At 46.5% G+C, this 20,382-nt stretch overlaps 2 protein-coding genes across 29 annotated transcripts in view; one reads left to right on the forward strand and one right to left on the reverse strand.

Annotated features, from left to right (window-relative positions):
• KIFC3 (kinesin family member C3) overlaps positions 1-2,155 on the forward strand; it is a 39,045-nt gene extending 36,890 nt beyond the window's left edge. For 18 of the 21 annotated variants that reach the window (XM_083625073.1, XM_083625075.1, XM_083625089.1 and 15 more), the window contains one exon: positions 304-2,155. In XM_083625073.1, coding sequence (XP_083481199.1) covers positions 304-329 — 26 coding nt within the window. In that variant the 3' untranslated portion in view covers positions 330-2,155. The remainder of the gene's footprint in view (positions 1-303) is intronic. The other 3 variants (XM_083625087.1, XM_083625078.1, XM_083625086.1) reach the window with 1 other exon arrangement.
• On the reverse strand, positions 2,131-20,357 carry KATNB1 (katanin regulatory subunit B1). Of its 8 annotated transcripts, none has more exons than XM_083625095.1 (21): positions 20,067-20,357; positions 18,381-18,502; positions 17,858-18,137; positions 17,326-17,456; positions 15,323-15,440; positions 14,653-14,753; positions 14,209-14,250; positions 13,108-13,191; positions 12,839-12,954; positions 11,433-11,504; positions 11,017-11,167; positions 10,506-10,693; positions 9,528-9,658; positions 8,699-8,749; positions 8,278-8,354; positions 7,300-7,422; positions 6,394-6,543; positions 5,199-5,275; positions 4,628-4,702; positions 3,482-3,598; positions 2,131-2,884 (listed from the first exon to the last, which is right to left on the reverse strand). In XM_083625095.1, the coding sequence occupies exons 3-21, from the start codon at positions 17,895-17,897 to the stop codon at positions 2,752-2,754; spliced, it is 1,977 nt and encodes a 658-aa protein (XP_083481221.1). In that variant the 5' UTR covers positions 17,898-18,137; positions 18,381-18,502; positions 20,067-20,357; the 3' UTR covers positions 2,131-2,751. The 8 variants fall into 8 exon arrangements, with proteins under 8 accessions (XP_083481221.1, XP_083481218.1, XP_083481223.1 ...); XM_083625092.1 differs by lacking the exon at positions 20,067-20,357 and adding an exon at positions 19,914-20,066; XM_083625097.1 differs by lacking the exon at positions 20,067-20,357 and adding an exon at positions 19,914-20,038 and having other exon boundaries at positions 7,300-7,419.
• Between the last annotated feature and the right edge of the window lie 25 nt (positions 20,358-20,382).

A 20,382-nucleotide genomic window follows, 5' to 3' on the forward strand; every position in this document is an offset into this window, starting at 1 on the left:
AAGTGCTTCATATTCTGAAACTCTTCCTGTGCAAGAATCAGTAATGCAGTAAACATAACTTGAAGGATCATTTGTCATTAGATTATAGAACACAATTTGTGAATTCTTTTAGTTTTGTATTTTTTAAACTTAATTAGCATGACATTCTGCACAGAGGTTTTGGCTAGAGCCTGGCCAGCTGCCACTCATGGGTGACCTGTTATGCATGTAGCAAAGAGATGGTTGGCACTCATCATGAATGCAGTGTAGGAGTAGAAAGCAAAGTGCCCTAATATTTTCCCTTGGTTTTTTTTTTTTTTTTAGGGAAACTGAGGCCAATTCCTGTGTGAAGCAGCTGATTTGAGGAACATGCTTTTTTAAAAGGCGTTTCAGAAACCATGAATACTTTTTAAAGAGACTACTCATCTTCCTGCCCATCTCAGAGGCTAATAGACACTGATTTGGGAGACACAAAGAAAGGGAAGCCACAGCAAAAAGAAGGGTGGTGCCATCTGCCAGCCCTTGAATTGCGAAGGGTCTCTCCATCAGACACACTCCCATCCTGAGAGAAGGTGACATGCCAGCCCCCTGTTGTACCTCATCCGTTGCTGGCAATGGATGGACTTGCGCTTGGATGCAACTGGACTTCAGGAGATGGTTCATCTGCCTATTTGACATGAGGTGAATTTTACTATATTTTTAAAGGGAGAATGGAAGTCCTAGACCCATTCCCATCCTTTTGGCCCTCTGCATTGATTTTTTTAATTTAATAAACTCTTTGCACCAAGATGTGGCTTCCAAGCACCATGTGTTTCTGCTTTTTATAAAACGAACAACTCAGCGGTCTTCCTTGTAACAGAAAAGCAATAGTGGAAGCAAAATTCAGCTGGACTAGGGCAGAGCTTAACCTGCAACACTAGTACTCACTTCACACAATGAGTAGTTGGCTAGGCCAGAGCAGCTATGAGAATAGCTGGGACTAAAGGCATTTTCTCTGAATTTCATCTTTCCTCCCGCATACTCCAGGTTATTAGAAATCCTCTAATGAGCTCCACAGAAGGGATCATTGTCCCTGTAACATACAGAATTACTTATTTGCTCCTATTTGTTTTTATTATTGTATTTAAGGATATATCTGTTTATTTTCAGTCCATGTCACTTTTGTCTATGTTCCTTCTGTTTTCTCTCATTTTTCTATGTGTATTTTTTTAGAAGTCTCAAGTATGCATTTCTCTGCAAATTTAATTGTTATGAGGTGATCTATGGTCTGCCTTTTTAAAAAAAAAAGAAAAAAAACACACCTTAGGTCTCCAAGGATCCCACCCATGATGTGTACCAAGTGAATTCACTCTGGAATATATACATCAAATTCCTTGAGTATCCCTAGTTTTCTCACTTTCAAATAATAAACTTACTCCAAATGTAAGCTCACACCACTCAACAATTCAATACAGTGCTAGGGCCGAGCACTTTATAGAATTAAATGAAATGTAGACATGCCATCAGGCGTATAAAATTAAATAGACAAAACACACAAAGGAAGTAGCATGTAGGGAGATCAGACTAAAATGGCAAGTTGTAAACTGGCATTTACTAAGGGTGTTCACGAGCCAAAAGATTCAATTTGGATATGTATCTGTTCCTTTGTTCATCAGCCCAATCTGTTCTGAGTCAATCTGTGGTCTATCTGATGCTACTTAATTCAGATTCAAATCATTTTAACAAAGCTGTTTCCTCCCTTCTGCTTTCATAAACAGCTATAACATTTTCCTTTTGACACAAGTGGATAAAATTTGCCTCTGGGGTGGATTTAGTCTACAAATTGGACTTAACTTTGTCATTAGCGGACATCCAACACCAGAGGGCATTCACCCCCTCAGTACTTGACTCCACAAACCAGGAGAAAAACCTCTGGGTATGTCTCTGGGCTGCTGGGGTAAACAGAGCTGGAGCTACCCGCTTCCTCTCTGCTTTTTCCTAGGTCACTTTGGGGGCCAAGGGTCACTTTCATTTTAAAGAAGAAAAGGGCATAATATATAAAGTAAAGCATTGTAAGACTTTCCTTTTGTGGGAGTTAGAATATGAATCTGTAACCTAAACAAAATTATGAGCTATGGAAGGGGAAAGACACAGAACTACTGTTTTTCAAAATAAAGTTACAAACGTTTTAATGAAATTCATCATAACTTATCAGTTTATGAACAGCAGACTGTAGCGTATTAACAAGAGATGAAGGGGAAAGAGCAGGCCATTCCTCAGTATCGAGCCTTTCCACCATGGAACAAAACAAGAGGGGGCAGCAGTGTGGGGCTCAACTCCTCCAGCCCAAGAAACTAAGCTGCACAGGCAGGTGGTCCCATCCCACCCACTCCTGCCTCAAGTCCCACCACAGTGAGGATGGAAAAGAAGCAGGGCTGGGCTCATCACTAGGGAGTTGGTCCCAAGCACTGTTGGTTGCCAGGGTCTAGAGATGCTGTCCATGGTTGGATTATAACACAGCATTCCCATTTGCTGCCGCGCGCCCCCGCCCAAGGCAGCTATGTACACAGAAAGGCAGGGGGTCTGTGCCACAGCAGGACAGTCCAGTTTGCAATGTAGCCTGTAAGGCACTGAACATGGAGCACCCAACCCATCAGCCCCCTCCCTTACCTCCTGGAGAACTGTGGAGAGATGGACACCAAACAAAACTACCCGAAGTGGCTGGAGTGAGAGGCCATGGAGGGAAGACGAGCCTCAGGCGGTATGTGTGGATGGATGAAGGGCACCACCCCATCACTCAAGGACAGCCATCAGGAGGTGCAGCTCACGGAAGGCACTGCCATGGCGGCCACTGAGTCCAGATTTGTTCTTGATGATGTTGCTGATGTTTTTCAGCTGCTTGTAGCACAGGCGGCATTTGTGAAGCCTGTCAATGGGAAAGAGAGACTGGGATGAAGGAACGGAGGAGCTACCATGACTGATCAACATCCACCAATACTAAATAATATTATTTAGATGCCCTGCTCTTCTGCATTTCGCAACAAGAATACTGAACTGTTAAATTCAGAACATGCTCTTGAAGCAGCAGCTAAACAAAAGTAAAGAGCATGGTAGATAAACAAACAAAAAGGTTCTTGGAAAACAGAGAAGGCATGTGATGAGTTTGGCCCAATGGGAATATAAAACCCACACAACTAGAAAGGTCCAGCTTTCAGCGCATACCTGCTGATTGCTAGCCAGTGCAGGGACACACAGCAGCAAGGCATACAGGCTTTACTGGCAGAAGCCAAATGAGATTTTCCCCTTCTGCACCCCCCCCCAGTAGATAGAGGCAGTTGTGTGGGAGGGAGCCCAGATATTTCCGGCCTAAAAGCAACAAACTGGAACTGTTCAAGATTCTGTGGGGCAAGTGTGACCGAGCTAGCTGTGGGATTCAGGTGTGCAAGGAGGCTAAATTGGTACAGGGGAAGGTTCTGATAGGATTTGCAACATAGGAACGGAAGCAACAGGGATGCCACCCTACCTCTCTTCTCTGCTAATGTCCACCCCCACGGATGGCGGCGCAGCAAGGATGTCTGTGATCAGGGGCAGAAACCTCTGCAGGATCAACTTCAGAGAAGTGCAGCCTGTCTGGACGTAACTGACAAGAGAACAAGGAGAATCAGAATAGGACAAACGTTTTCACAACTAAACCTAAAATGCAAGTGGAGAAGCAGGTGAAGGAGGAAGGGCAGAGCCACAGCAAAATCAGTTGTCCTTCCAGTTTCTTTTCTTGTAAATCTGGATGCAGGAAGGCTTTTCTGCTGGGCACCCTGCATCTGCCCAGCAGGCTGCTGTTAAAAGCAACTGATATTCACACGACCTCTTTCTCACCCAGTTCCTTCTTCAAAATGCAACCACACTGCTGCAGGGATTTCTGAAGCACTTCCAAAAAAACCCCACCAGGGCTGAATTTGTGTGTGTACACACACACCCCTGGAGGGGGTGACACAATTGTATATAAGCGTTAACACAAAGTGATGTACACATAGATGCTGCAACTACTCAGGTTTTGAAGTGGTTTTAATATTGGGGCAGAGGAATCACTCCCTGAAAACCACAGCTTGGTGGTTAGTAAAGCAAAAGAGGAAAAAACTCAACATCCAACTTTCTTAGGAAACTCCTGCTTGAACTGCAAACTTCTCTTGTTGGATGGTAGGGCAGCCTGCTTTAGGATGGGCCCTTCTCAGTCCTTATTTCTGCTGGTGACATCCCCTCATGATTTAAAGCTTCAAACATGACACCAAATTTGGGCAGCGGGGGAACCCTGACCAATATAGAAGTGCACTGGGACCATGGTGACAGCAAAGTGGGCAATGGTCCCCTTCTGTTCAGGACCTGCAAAGTGAAGTTGTGATAAGCCCAAAGCTGGCAGGCCTGCTTCCCTGCTGGCCCACCTCCAGGCCTGCTCTCTGCTTGGGCAAGTCACAACCCCACTCCCTCCAAGAATAATAAAAATGCACAAGACATGAACACACACAGGTGTGCAGCAGCTACTGCCACTTCATCAGGACCATCATCAAATGCAAGTTGACAAAACTCTCAAAAGCTGCTGGCTACAGCTAGCCAATAAAGCACTTGATTGATCAGGCACTCTTACTCAAGGACATACATTTGTCAGAAGACTCACCTTTCATATTTGCTTTGCAGAAGTTTCTCTATCTGAGGCAAGATGACTGTGCACAGATCCAGCTTCCAAAGAGACCTGGAAAGAGAATACAGGCTCCAGAGAGATACCCCAACCCCTGCCCTGCAACAGCAAACCCCTCTGACCTGCAGACCACTCCAGAGACCTTAGCCAGAGAGTAGCTGCTGGTCTCAGGCTAGATGGACCTCATTCAGGACAAAGAAGCTTCATTTGCTCACCCCAAGGCAGAAAGGAGCCAAAGGATGAGACAGCGGGTGACTCTCGGCCCAGGGAATCCTCATGAGGGATCTGAGTTATGCCATGGCTCCAAGCTCAGCACAGGGCTAGCAGGTGTAAGCACCAGGTGGCACCACCAAGTCCCACATAAGTTTTCATGGGGCAGGACATGGGGGCTGCCAAGAAATAAGGCCTGGGATCCTGTGGGTAACTGTTGGCCACAACCTCCACTCCAAGAGGTGAAGAGGCACTTATAGGTTACCCAAGAAGGGAAGAGGATCCTGACCCACACGGCAGAAAGCATTCCCTAAAGGCAGGAAAGCAAACTGGAACTCACGCCTTCTGGTTGACGATGTTCAGGAGGTCCACCATAACGGAGAGGTCGTTGATGGCCACTGCGGAGTCCACAGATGTCTGAGAAAAAGCAGGAGAGGCAAATCAGGATGAGGGCAAGTCTCCTAGAGATAGATATCATGAAGGCAAGCCAAGTGGTGGTAAAGAAGGACGTCTTCCAAGGCTTTCAGCTACATCTGTACACAGCCTTTGGCAGAGGGGATCAGCCATGCAGGTTTCAGCCCTTCCATCGGACAAAAGAGTCTCTTTATACACAGCAGGCTATATTTTGTCAAGCAAATAGGAACAGGGTCACCTGCCATGATGATGCTCTCTTAGACAGGAAGAATTCAACCCAGGGAACATCCTGCCTCAGGGGCTGTAAGAACCATTTCTCATCCGGAAGCTCATCTCCAGGCTAAGACAAGCACTGGCTGAGAAGCTGCCAGAACACACCAAGGCCCCCCAGGGGGCAGCCAGCAGACCTCTTGAGAGGGAGCATCCCCTAAAGGCCACTGAGGCACTTGACAGACCACCCAAAATTAGCACAATTCTTTATGGGACTTCAAGGCTCATGCAAGTGACAGGGATAATGTGGCCATGGAAATGCCCCTTCTGAGTGGAGAGTAAGCAGGCAGCCTCCTCTAGTAGGAATGGCATCCACAAGAGAGAATGTGAATGCCTATTCTGAGTCTGTGTCACATCTTGAGTTACGGGGTCTCCTTGCAGGTCACAGTCCTGCCACCCACCCCACAGCTGAGAATGGTTCTGGGCTACCTCCTTGTCAGAGCAAGACTGTGTGGAAGCCCTCTCCTTCCAGCATGGGAAGGTGAGATGCTGCTGATTACACCATAATAACCAACTTGTGGAATGTATTCCTACTGCAGATTCCTCACCCCCACCCCGAATTTCAAATATTTTGGCCAGAAGAAAGGGATGTGTTGGCTGCCTAAGGTCAGCAGGAAGAACAGGAGCCTTCTTAAAAGGCACAGGGCCTGCTCCCAAAGCAGCCCCTCTCCCCAGCTGGAGCAAAAGATGCTCATTCATCATCTGCATCTCCCTTGGTCAACTGATAACAATGAAACTTCAAGCTTTTTGTATCCAAGCTGACAGTGGTGGGAGGTTTGAGATCTGGACCTACTAAGCCCAAAGCCCCTGGAACTGTGCTGCTTAACAAAGGCAATGAAAAGGCCACTTGCTTTGATGTCTCCAGTGCTCCACACGGCCCTCACGGTGTCCAAGTTCTTGTGGCGGCTGGTAAGCACCACGCACATGGTCTCGTGTCCCTTCCGGATTTGGGACATGGCCTCTTCATCCACAATCTCCGCCAGGTTTTGGTTGTTCACAGCCTGCAAGGACAGAAAGGAAAGGGAACTTGGCATTGATGGTCTAATTTGTAATGTATTACACACACAAACACATAAATTATACCTTTTTGTATAGTTTATTACAGTTTTACTTAACACAACTAGAGGCAGAAACATTACTGTTAAAAGAATAGAACATATTAGGTCTATCACTACAATTGGAAAGATGGGGATGCTGGGCTGTGAATTCTTTTCTACCGTCTCCTTGATAAGACTACCTTTGATTTGTTCAGAATGGCTGGCTGGCTCTACTTTTTCTCTTGATTCAATCATACTATTTACTACCCAACCAAATCACCAGCCATACAATTAAATTATTTGTACCCTAGCTGAGAAATATCTAAAGTGTTTAGCCAGGGAGGGGATCTACCATCCATGCTCTTGCTAAAGGCTAGTTTCTGATGTCCTTTCATCTAAACATTATCCCTTCTTTTGTGGACCAGTTTACCTGCGGGATTGGCTTACCCCATCTGAGACCTTTTGACCACTTTGATCTGTGGAACTGGCACTGTTACAAGGACCACAATACAAAATTGCAGCAGCACCCACACTTTGGAACTCCCTGCCTATTGACATAAAACAGGCACCTTCACTGTCCCCTTTTTGACACCTGCTAAAAACTTCTGAAGCAGCCAAAGAGCAGGGTGTGCAGGACAGGCAAATCACTAGACTTTCCTCCCTGCCCAGGTGACAGCCACTTGTCGTTCCCAATCCCTCTTCTACAGGGAAGAAACTTACCGGCAAAAAGTCAGAGGCCTTCAGCCCGATAGGCTCATTCCTGGCTGCAGGGATCACAGATGGCTCAACCTTGGTCTTGGGGGTCGAGGATGCTATTGGCGACCTCTGAATAGGGTCAGGCTGCTGTGGGAAGTGGAGATGGAGACAGAGTAGACACACCTGGGCTGTAAGCTTTGATACCATATTTGCAACCACCTGGCTATACTGAGCACCACATACTGAGCACCACTGATCCTCCATGGCATGTCAACAAAGGACTTGATGCATTCCTCCTTCGTTTTCTAAGCAGACCCACTAGAGGCTATTGGCAACTTCTGAGTGGTCAGCTCCAAGGCACCTGGAGCACTTCAAATGAAGTTAAGGATCAGGTGCAAGATAGGATCTGCTCAGGAAATCCCTGGGTCTCATCTTGCCCCCCACCCCACCTCCACCACATTTGGCTGTAAGAAAGAAGCTTGCAGGGAATTCCAACCACCAGAACCAAGATCTGCAGGGGAAGGCCTTTCAAAACCACTCAGAGGTTTTGGCAATTAAGTGGTGTGTAATTTTTTTAATTAAAAAAATGATAGTAATTAAAAAATCCTCCACTGAGCCCAGCCTTTCCCAATCTGGAGCCCTCCAGATGTTTTGGACTACAACTCCTTTACAAATAATGGGAGTCGTAGTCCAACACACCTGGAGGTTGGCCATGGCTGGTCTGGACTTCCTTGCTTAGAACACAGTGACAGGCCACTGCCTCTTTTTCATGCTGCTAGAGCAGGGTTTCCCAAACTTGGGCCTCCAACTGTTTTTGGACTACATTTCCCATCATCCCCGACCACTGGTCCTGCAGGCTAGGGACGATGGGAGTTGTAATCCCAAAAGAGCTGGAGACCCAAGGCTGGGAAATCCTGGGATAGAGGCACCATCATTTCTGGAGCCAGGGTGGGGGGGAAGCAGGAATAGGAGAGGGCACACCAATGGATGCAAGGCACTTACATTCTCTTGGCTTGGCAACGGAGTCGGAATATCTGCCACTTGACTGAGCCTTGAGGCTTCTTTGGCAACCATGGGCTCTGGAGGGAAGAAAAACTATGTTTTCTTACTATCAAGACTGCACAAATAGTGGCAGCAGGCGAGAGCTCTGCCCTAGAAGTCAAAGACCCTGGGATCTATGGCCCTGGGCTCAAAGGCTCCTGCCACTCCCACCCAAGACAGTCCATGGCTCTTTTGCCCCAAAGGCCGACATGCTGCCCTTTGGAGGCAAAGCTGAAGAATCCGAACTCGAGAAAAAGATAACTCATAACTTCCCCCAGCAACATAGACATTGTAAATGTCCATGTGAAGCCAGCAATACAGTAGATGTATGGAGATCTTCTCTGGTTCTTTCTCAATACTTGAAAAAGAAATTCCAGCTCACCATCCTCTGGAGGTGCAGGAAAAGGTTCACTCTTGTTGGGTGGAGTTCGAGCTGAAAAAGACAAAAAATAAAGCGCCTAACCTTGCACTCCATTTAAGTTACACAAGAAATTAGAGGATCCTGTGGTGTCACCTTCATGAGTCTACAGATTGTTTCCACTATGGCAGTAACACTTCTGCATTACAGGTAAAGGGATTAATAAATATTTCTCCCTCTGAGGAAGAAGTGGGTACAGTTATGCCTCCTCACTCCTTCCCACATTTCTTTTCAAGAGACAGGAACAACCATTCCATGTGCTAAAAATGCATCCTGGGAATATTGGGTAGAATTCAGACTAAGCTAGTTGTACTTAGGTTCCACTGAAATCAATGGGACAAGTTAATAATGACTTCAATGTGACTTATGTTCAGCTAGTTAAGTATGGCTCCAAATCACAGTGTTTTGGTGTGGGGCTTTTTTGCTGGTGGGGGTGGGGGCAGTGTTAGTTATATATTCAGATGTAAATTCTCACTGTGGATTGCCCTCAGATGTATTTGTACAAAGGATGGTGTGCAAATACTTTAACAAACACATGTTGCAAACTTAGATGCTAGTACTCTACCTCTAAATGACTGACCATGCCAGAACACAATATTCAGTAGCAAGTTGTGAACCTAAGATTGCCTCTTGAAAGTCTTTGGAGGCAACGATAAATTAAAACAACTGTGGGAGAGTCACATGCTTGTTCACAATTGCCACACAAAAATCGAATATTACAAAATGGGGAAAACAGCGCAAGACACCTTGGTTTGCTTTGTGGCATCACACAGATTACTTCAGCAGCACTCACTTATGGGATTCTTTGGCTGGAAGATCTCATTGTAGTCTTCTGTGTTCTGGATCTCCGCTGTGGATTCCTTATCTTCCCTGTCGTCCTCACTGCTTGGACTGCGCCTCTCACTCTCTGAGTTGTGTTTCATTCTGTCATTAAACCACAGATATAAGAATACCAGAACAGCCCTGAAGCCAATGGGGGCTAATAATAATAATAATAATAATACCCCGCCCATCTGGCTGGGTTTCCCCAGCCATTCTGGGAGGCTTCTAGTACATATAAAAATGTCAAACATTAAAAACTAGCCAATACAAAGCTGCTTTCATTCAGGTGTCTTCTAAAAGAAGAAGAGTTTGGATTTGATATACCGCTTTATCACTACCCGAAGGAGTCTCAAAGCGGCTAACATTCTCCTTTCTCTTCCTCCCCTACACAAAGTTATGTAGTTCTTTATCTCCATGACATCTGATGGGAGGGCATTCCACAGGGTGGATGCCACCACCAAGAAGGCCCTCTGCCTGGTTCCCTGTAACCTCACTTCTCACAGTGAGGGAACTGCCAGAAGACCGAGGAGAACCTCAGTGTCCAGGCTGAACGATGGAGGTGGAGATGCTCCTTCAGCTATATCTGAAGCCCAGCGTCCTATTTTCCCCTGAATGGCCAACTGGATGTCCACAAGCAGGACCCGAGAGCAAGAGCAGCCCTCTCCCCTCTTAGGATTCCCAGAGGCATTCTGCCACCAACAACATTGCCACCGTGGCTAGTAGCCATTGATGGCTTTATTTTTCACGAATTTGGCTAATCCTCTTTTAAAGCCATGCACACAAAAATAGGCAAACAAGTTTTTCTTAGAAACCCCCCCCCCAGAACCAATGGAGGGGACCACACAGAAACCACTGAGAACATCCCTTTGCTTTCAGTTTCCATCTCTAAATCCTTTGGCATACACGGGCTGCCACCTCCCGCCCTCTAGGAGGAGTCTTCCTTCCTTGCCTTTGGGGTTTGCTGCATGTCGTCGTTGGCCTGTCATAGATGCGTCGAAGGGAAGAGCCCGCAGGCAAGGGCTGAGTGAGAGGCTTGTCATCCCGAATCAGTCCACGGGTGCCAGGCCCACATTTTGTGACTCGGCTGAGGTCCACCACAAAGGAAGAGACTGTGCTTTGTGTGAAAGAAACACCAATCTGTGAAGAACAGAAACGAAGTCATGTTCTGTGCAAGTCAACTTTACATCAGGTTTGCAGCCAAAGTGCTCTGGGAAGTCAACAAGAATCTACCTTGGCAACCATGTGAGGGGAACGGGAAGCAAACTCAAAATGAAAACTACCAGGAGACATGAAGAGATGACTCAGGGTCCATTTGCAAGAGTCAGGGGCCAAGTGTGCACTAGGAATGGCCCTGCCATGCTACTGCCAGTGTCAGAAGCACAACTTGTGGCATGTCCACTTGTTGCACCCACTAGCAGAGAAGGAAACCCAAGTCCCTTCCTGCCCCTTCAGTCACTCACCAGTTGATTGTTACAGATAGACAAATCAGCCACCTTGCCCCAATTCACCAAGACCACATCAAAACAGCGCTCAGGCTCCCAGCCATACACTCTCAGGGTATCATGGCAGCCAGCATACAAGCAGCAGCCATCGGGGTTAAACAGCACACACCTGAAGGGGAGAGGGGAAAAGTGAATGTGCAGGTCATCCAGACACTGGTGCAAAACAAGGTGTGCCACTGATATTCTATGTCAGGAGATGGTCACAATCTCTGCTAGCCTTTAACTGCATGCTTTCCTCGCTTCAGCCGCTTGGCCAAACCAGAGCTTGGAACTGAAAGAGCATTAAGAGTCTGGGATCCCCATAGCAAAGTCACACAAAGCAAGAACATGCCCTCATGCCTCTTGACACAAATCACTCCCCAAGTCTGATGTACCTGACAGGAGTGGCCTCCTCTTCAATGCAGCTCACCACCTGGAACTTCTCCAAGTCCCAGAACCTGACTGTTCTGCAAGACAGAAAAAACAACAAACACCTATGTGATCTCCTAGGCCCAAGGCAAGGAGGAGTTAATCCAACACTTCATTATTCATTGGTCTTTGTTTCTAGCAACAGTCTGTGGTCCTAATAAAAATAAGGATGGAGCACAAAAAACAAGCTGGTGCAGATGAGTGTCTGGGATTCCAGGCAAGGAACAGAGCACTCAGTTACTCACAAGCTTGCTCTAGCCATGACCAGCCAATAGATCTGTGATAATGATGGCAACCTCATCAGAAACTCCTGTCGTTCTTAAAATCACATGGTGGGACCTAAGAGCAAAGGTGTCCAGAGGCTAGGGCACTTTGGGATTTAAAAGGAAAACACAGCACTCTGAAGTGCCCAGAAACCAACTGGTAACCAGGGCAGCTCTGTAACAACCACTCTCTAAGGTCAGTCCCAGCTGCTGTGTTCTAAACCAAATAGAACCAAGTTTGTGAGCTATGTAAAACACTTTTCTGTAATGATAGAGACCAAATCTTTTATCTTACACAAAATGGTGCAGCAAATATATCTGGTGCAGCTGGGAAAAGGCACAGCTGTGGCAGTAATGCTGGGTCAAATATAATCCCTGAGCAGCAAACCTGTTCCTTCAGAAGGGGCGGCAAGGCCATTCAGACAGATTTTACACCTACTCTCAACTCAACAGGCCCACTGTTCATCTACACCATGGGTAGGCAAACTAAGGCCCGGGGGCAGGATCCTGTCCAATCGCCTTCTAAATCTGGCCCGCGGATGGTCCAGGAATCAGCGTGTTTTTACATGAGTAAAATTATTTAAAATTATTTAAAATGCATCTCTGGGTTATTTGTGGGGCATAGGAATGCGTTCATTCCCCCCCATATAGTCCGGCCCCCCACAAGGCCTGAAGGACAGTGGACCGGCCCCCTGCTGAAAAAGTTTGCTGACCCCTGATCTACACCTCCTCTGAACCTGCTTCAGTTCATCCAGCCCATTTATCTAGCATCATTTCAGAGACTCTATAGTCTCACCAAGGTTCAAGGAAGAAGAGAAAGAAGATTTGAGAGCCATCAGCATATACCAAACTCCAAAATCTAGCATGATGACATCTACCAAAGGATTCAGGCAGGTATGACCTTGTTCTAGGTTCCAGAAGAGGATAATGAAGAGGCCAGAAGGGCCTCCCTAAACAGGAAATTCAAAAGGTAAGCTGTTTCAATCATCACCAACAATTATTCCAATTCCACAAATGAAAATGTAAGTATCTGCAGCAAATAATTGCAAGTTGCAGATGAGCCACATTACATGCTATTGTCCCCCACTTATTTCCCAACAAGAATTTACCTGTCAGAGCTACCAGAGGCCAACAGGTATTCATTGGGATGGAATTCTACAACGTTGACTGGCCCCGTGTGTCCTGTGAATTCGAACATGATCTTCCCAGCAGCCAGGTCCCACAACTAGATAGAGAAAGAACCTTAAAGTCTTGAGGTTGCCCAACCCCATTCCTGATTGTTTGGCACAAAAGAGCACCTCTTGGTGTGGCAAGCAGTCAAAACTGCCACAAGAAGGAAGGTGAGTGCCAAAGGGGTCTAGCAAAATCAGGCCAGTACCTTCACTGTGTGATCGTCTGCAGACGACGCCAGCCATTTGCCATCAGGGCTGAATCGGAGACAGCGGACAGCTTGAGTATGACCCTGTAAAGGAAAACAGACCCAGTTCATTCCTAGCAGAGCTTGGCACTCCCAGGATGAAATAATGGGTCACACATAGGAAACATGAAGGCTGAGCATGTCTCACAACACCTGTCTTGTTGTGAAATTACTATATAGCAAGAGAGAAAATACAATCCCTTAGACTCCCTTTGCCAACCTGGCGCCCTCCAGATGTGTTGAACTGCAACTCCCATCAGCCCCAGCCAGCATGCAAAACATCTGGAGGGCACCAGGTTGGTGAAAGCTACATTTAGACATAGCCAAGATACAGCTTCAAACATTGTAAATATCACTTTCTAGTAAGGAAGGAAAATGAGATTGGATAGGGAAGAGCTTAATGATTTGCCAAGTACTTGGGCTCCTTTAGGAGGGAGGGGAGCCTTAATTGCTGTGAGGGGCAGCTGGCATGTTAGAGACCAGCTGAGGGCTCCATCAACAGTGGAAAGAAACCATGAACTTTGGAGGATAGAAGTTGAGTTGAGCACAGAAACGAGTCAGAGGGAGGTAGAAAGACAGAAGGAGGAGAGGTTGTACTTTGGGAAGAGATGCAGGGGGTGCTATAGTTCAATGAGCGAGTGCATGCTATTTAATTGGAGCACCCTATTTTAAAAAATAATGCAAGGTGGATGTGAAGGTCAGTACCAAAGTACAAAAGGAATGAGAAGATATTAACTTGCAAGATTAATGGCATCAAGCCTCCCTGGGCACTTTCAAGAAGCAGTACCCAATGGACCCCTCTCCCCACTGGCCCTTCCTTTGGTTGGGTGGGGCCTGAAGGCTGGCAGCCACAGTAATTGGATTATCCAGCCAAAAAATGTAGACCCTGTTTATGTAATAGAAGCTGCGAATTTTGTAAACTGCCCAGAACCTGTGGGTGGGATTGCCTCAATGAGCTCTCCAAACTGAAACACTGTAGCAACTGGACATGGAAGAACTCCCAGAGGCAGAAGGAGATTTGAGGGGTGCCCTGCAGACAAAATAATATGCTTTCCTTCTTACCTTGTATCGGAAGACGCAGCCCTTCCTTCTCACGTCCCAAAGCTGCATGAAAGAAACGGACAAAAGCTTTACAATGGCAACTTGGAAGTGTCTTGAAGATCTTCCAAAGCACCAGTCTCCAATTTAAAAAGTCTTGGGGTTGAGGGACATTTTCTAAGAGTATGCAACTATTTGAATTTCAAAAACAGGATGTCAGCTGAAGTGCAGAATACACACAAATGAGGTCTTGGGTGCACTATCAGTTCATAGTTAAAGGGCTGGGAAGAGCTCTGCCCACACCACTGGAAAGCGGTTTCTGGTCCATGAGAATATTGCTGGGCTGCATGAACAACTCCTCAGACTTAATACAAAACAGCTCCTTACATCCACTGATATGCAGCGCTTTGGGGATCCTGCTGTTCTGAAATACACATGCAGGGAGTGAGGGAGACTCAAAAGTCTTACCTTAATGTTGGTGTCCATGGATCCTGAAGCTACAAAGCCTCCAAAAGGATGGAAGTCTAGGCTGCAGATATTCGCTTTGTGGCCCATTAATGTACGGAGAACTGGATGGGAAAGGGAGGGCAGGGAATTGAGATGCAAGCATGGTCTAAGAAGATGCAGGATTGATACAGTTTTTCAGTTCAGATCAGATTTGCTATTTCAATGGTTCAGTAAAATTCTTTAAAAAAAAATAATCTGGTTTAGAATGAAATCAGAAAATCATACAAATGTTTTAACGTTTCTCTGTAGAGTCTCTTAAAATAGAAATCACAAGCATCTACCAAACACATCAAATTAACACCTGCTTTTCTATGAAAGTAATGGAGGAAAGATTGACTGCTGAGGTGAAGCACTGTAAACATAACACAAATGGATAAATATTATTGGGGAAAATTATAAAGATCTGAGTGCAAACAAAACAGCTCTTCTTATTCATAGGGCTGGCATCTGAACAGTACCAACACCTCCCCCACCTAGGCGGAGGAAGAGGTGCCCCTGCAGTTTTCAAAGTTGAGCATATCGTCCTTCCTTGTGTGCTTGCGCTCTCTCTCTCTCTCTTTCTCTGCTCTTTGCAAAGTAAGGGGCTGCTGGGTAACCTAAAAAGTGGTAGAAGAATTGGCTCTGAACCTACTTTTGGCAGCTTCCAGATCCCAGATCCGAATGGAGCCTGACTGGGACCCCGCAACAATCAGCTCTTCATTTGTATTAATCTTCACACTCTCCACGGGTGTGGTGTGACCCGTTAGACTCTGGGCAAAATGAAAAAGCAGCAGTGAATCATCTGAAGGTGGCCCACTCCACAGGAAGGCATGCAACAACAAGGACAGCTAGGATGTTTACACTCATCACACCACAAGTAGTGAAATGATTAGGTGAAAGCCACGTTCAAAGCCGCGGACAGGCACTGAAGTTTCAGTATTCCAGCAAGAGCAGAAATTTGATTCCTTCCCATGTTCACCAGAGGCCCTCCTTCAAGTGTCTCTTTCTCACACACGTCACCTGGTGCCAATATGGACCTCCTTTATACACCCAGTGAAGATGTCTTCATGTTACAACAACTGGTCATTAATTGACTAATAAAATCCAGCAGAATATACACTCAGAAGCACTTCCCCCACAGAGCTTTGCTGCAATAGTGGGAAATCCCATGCCCCATTGCAGGAGGGTTGAAGCAAAGGCCAAGAGCCATATAGAGCTTGGCCACCACATTAAGTGCTTCTTAATGGTGCACTAAGCACATCAACCAGAAATGCAGGTTTATGGCTAGATGTCTACCTGGACAAAAGTAAATTCCACTGAGTTCAGCAACTTACTTCTAGATATGTGTATAATGAATTGCAGCTCCATCAGCTAGCATGAAATGAAGCTGCATCACAAACTTCCCACAAACTATGCGGTAGTACAAAGAACATCATGCTCTGTACTGCAACAGTCAAAATGCCCACTCTAGATTCAATTCTGCAGCACTAGTAAGTTACCGTACAAAAAACGAGGGGCAGGGGTGGAAGAGGAGAGAAATGCCCTTTTGAAAAAGTGCAGGGGTTGGATCGGAAGAAAAATCATTCAAAAGAAAAACTATTTCAAACTGGCCATTGTTGTGGAAAGGGATACTACTGCCAGTGGCGTAGCGTGGGGGGTGCAGGGGGGGCCGGCTGCACCGGGCGCAACATCTGGGGGTTAGGGTTAGGGGGCGCAAATCCACAGGTTAGGGGGCACAAATTACTTGCCTTGCCCCGGGTGCTGACAACCCACGCTACGCCACTGACTACTGCAGCTTCTTGGCCCTTCCAAGTCAAAGGATTACACACATAGTAAGATCTACAGCCACAGCTCCCAAGGCAGCCACTCATACAAGTCTCAATAGCTCAACTTAGCTCCTCATAGGTCAAAATACAGGGAGCAAGGTGGTGGTGGAGAAAATGTCTCCAGATCTGCATGAAAAACAAAGGAAGGACACTTGACTGAAACCCTGCTAATGTCAGATCCAACTACTTCCTGGTTTTTGAAGAGACCAGAATGTCATATTTAGGCCTGGGCAATGTATTGATACATCGCCCAGGACCATTTCGAGGGCCAGAGTGCAATGGTGCCTTTACCTGGTGGTACAGTGGTACCTCTAGTTACGAACTTAATTCGTTCTGGAAGTCCATTCTTAACCTGAAACTGTTCTTAACTAGCTTTTGCTAATGGGGCCTCTCGCTGCTGCCGCTGGCACACGATTTCTGTTCTCATCCTGGGGCAAAGTTCTCAACCTGAGGTAACTCTTCCAGGTTAGCAGAGTTTGTAACGTGAAGCATTTGTAACTCGAGGTATCACTGTATATCCTGAGCAGCAGTGCCTGCAATATACTGCTGGGTGAAGGTGCCATCATGCTCTGTCCCTCAAACTGAGGGAGGAACAATCCACGAGGCGCCAGTCAATGCAACTTGTTCTTCCCTCAGCACTTTGGCCTTAACTGCACTATACTTTGGCTCACTTAGGTGTATTTAGCCAAATTACCGAAAGCACAGATTAAAATAAACCTCCCTTCTCACGTTTGATCCTGTATAGAAAGGAAGGTGGCTAAAGCTAATGCCAGAGGTTGCTCCCTGACTCACATTGCCCACAAGCCAAGAGAAATTAGCCAATCCTTACCATAATGCAGTTCGGCTTGTTAATTGACCAGATATTAACTCGACAATCATCTCCACCAGTTGCAAGGAGCCGACCTGAGCTTTTGCCCAACACAAGTGAAGAAACATTGCTGCTGTGAGCAGTGATTTCCTCTATACAAAAAAAAGCAAATGCAGACATGAGCACATTTTATCACCACATCTTTCTCCCATTACAGCCCCCCACAAAAATCAATACATTTAAGCTGGCATTTACTGATGAGGTATACGTGAACAGGTACACATATCTGGTATGTATTGTAGCTTTTTAAGCTAATTATTCTATGTCCACTTGCCTGAATGTAAGCCCTTCTGGCCATAGTAAAAAATTTTAAATATAATTCCACAAGACACTAAGTCATCAGCTAAGCAGCTAGACCAGGTACCTGACTCCAAGTCTGATGCTCAGGATGAGGGGAACACTGAAACCCAAGCTGTCAAGCAGGAGTGGAAGACAAAATTGCAGGCACTGAACACATCCCATTTACAAACGCAGAAGAGTGGACTTCACTTACGCAGCTTCCAAGCTGTCTTGGTGGCAACTGCAGCTGCCATTGCAGTGATTCTCACACAGCTACAGAAAGCAGTCTTCTTTTCTCTCCCAAAGCTCTGTTTTCATCAGCATGTGTGGGGCTCAACCCCCCAGATACAAGGTTCAAGTTTCTGAACTGTCCTGCAGCAGTCAAGGTGATGGCACTTTTATTTTTAAAATATAAAGATGTCTCCTAGGCTTATTCAGTGGCCTATTTCTTCCAGAATGCAAGCAAAATCCCAGGAAGTAGTCAATAAAGTTACCTAGGAGGAAAGTGTTCGTTTTAAACCAGTTCAGATAACACAGCAGAAAAACAAACTACATTAAAATAGAGCTTAGCAGGTTTCTTCATTTATCATTTTTTAATAATAACTTAGAACAGTTACAGTTGTACCTCGGAAGTTGAACGGAATCCGTTCGACTTCCAAAACGTTCGGAAACCCAGAAGCTCCTGCAGCCAATCAGAACCCACAGAACCCACGTCGGATGCAAACCGAAATACTCACGTCTGGGTTTGTGGCGTTTGGGAGCCAAAACGTTCGACTCTCAAGAAGTTCGACTTCCAAGGTATGACTGTATTTCCAGAATTGGGCTGCATACAGTATTACTCCTCCTCAGAGTATACCCACTGAAATTGATGAACATGACTAAGTTAGGTATGTTAATTGTACTGGATATATTCCAAGTAGTACTTGGCTGGATACAACCCAATTCTGTTTTTAAACATGGAATGTAAGTGATCAGGAACTCCTACTTTTCTGTGTATCTTCCAATAACAATAAAAGGTACTTTTGTCATTATACCAATGAGCAATAAGTTAGAGCAGACTTTGACAACTTGGTGTTATCCAGATGCATTGGGATACAGCTAGCACAACTATTGGGAGTAGTGCAGAGACAGACAGTGGGGCACAAAATTGATCCTGAAAGCAGGATCCCTAAAACTGACAGGTAGCCTTCAAAAATACACTTTGTTCACAGCCTACCTCCAGGAGGGAGTTAACTCTTGTCTGCATGCTCCACTCCTCAATTTACTGTCAAATTTCCACCCACACATGCAATTTCTAGATTGAGGATTACTACCCCATTGTACAGAACTGATGAACTGGTTCTGTTACAGGTGGCATATAATACTTATTCCACATTGGTAAGAAATCAATATTTTAGTGTGGTAGGGCCCACACTTACACAGCACTGTTTTTGGCACCTGCTAATAACATGTCTGTTTAAGCAAGCCTACCCATGTATGCAAGATGCTGACACATATTTTAATCATTATTTTTTGTTTTTGCTTATTGCCAACCTTAATTACTTTTCAATGTTTTAAAAGATTGCCTCTGTTTACTAATAACTGCAACGCTTTATTCTTTTTGTAGAACACTTCGAGCTTTTGCTTTTATAATCAAGCAGCACATAAATTTTATGAAACAATAAATACGTGTATACTGCATCCCTACAGGTGTTAGGCAGGATGGAGTTTTTATGGGTGACATAGGCGAGGTGATCTCAGCAGCTTCTCAGAAGTGCCCTGTTAACTGGATCAGGCTAAAGGCCTATTTAAGACCCAGAAACCAGATCTCGCCCCCCACCAAGAACCCCACAAAGCAGGGCACGAAGGCAGCGGCCCTCTCCCAGTCAGCACCTCTCAGCCACCAGTGTTTAGAGCAAGTGACTCGAATCCGAGGAAGCCACCCGAGCTTGTGAACTTTCCCACCCCCACCCCGCAAAGTGCTGTGGGCAGCAGATCCCATTCAGCCCCGAGGAAATCCTTTCTCTTAGGCCAGCCAACTCTTCCCGGGGAGAGAAAGATCCCACCCATCCACCTCATGCGGTGCCCGGAGGAGAAACAGCCCTCTCCCCTCCGGCGAGGCCTGGCCGGGATCTCCAAGGCACACACCGCCGGACAGGCCAGCACCTGCTCGGGGGAGGGAATGTAAACAGGCCGGCCCGGCCCCGGGTGGCAGCCCGAAGGCCTTCCCGGGCCAGCCGCCGCTCCAGGGAGGTTTCGGGTGAGGGCTGCTGCGGCTACCCACGGCCTACCCCGACGTGAGGCCCGTCTCGGCCGGCCTTGCTTGTCTCCTACCCGCGCGCTCCTCCGTCTGAACGGCTCTCAGCGCTCTCCGCCTCCACCACCCGCTCCCATCCCCCACCCTGATTGGCTGCCGCTTGACAACCGGAGCCCTGGCAACTCACTTCGACTTGGCCCCGCCCACCTTTCGTGCCGCTGACCAATCACGTCCGCCCCTCGAGCCTTCCGGCTCGCCAATCAGCCCAAAGCCCGCCTTCCCAACACAACCGAGGCCCCGCCGTCGTAATTTGTTTTCAGAGCCCGCCTCCACCGGCCCGACTGGGCAATTGCTAAGAAGCCTTCGAAGAACGGCGGGGGAGAGGGAGGGAGTTCCTCTGATACGTATACTATAGACTGAAGGAAGGATGTAGAGTGGCGCGCACTGCGCAGCTCCCGGGTTAACTTGAGATTTTTTCGTTGCAGGCTTTGCTAGTCGGAGAA

Source organism: Podarcis filfolensis, assembly GCF_964270895.1.
Source record: "Podarcis filfolensis genome assembly, chromosome: 8".
Lineage (NCBI taxonomy): Eukaryota > Metazoa > Chordata > Lepidosauria > Squamata > Lacertidae > Podarcis > Podarcis filfolensis.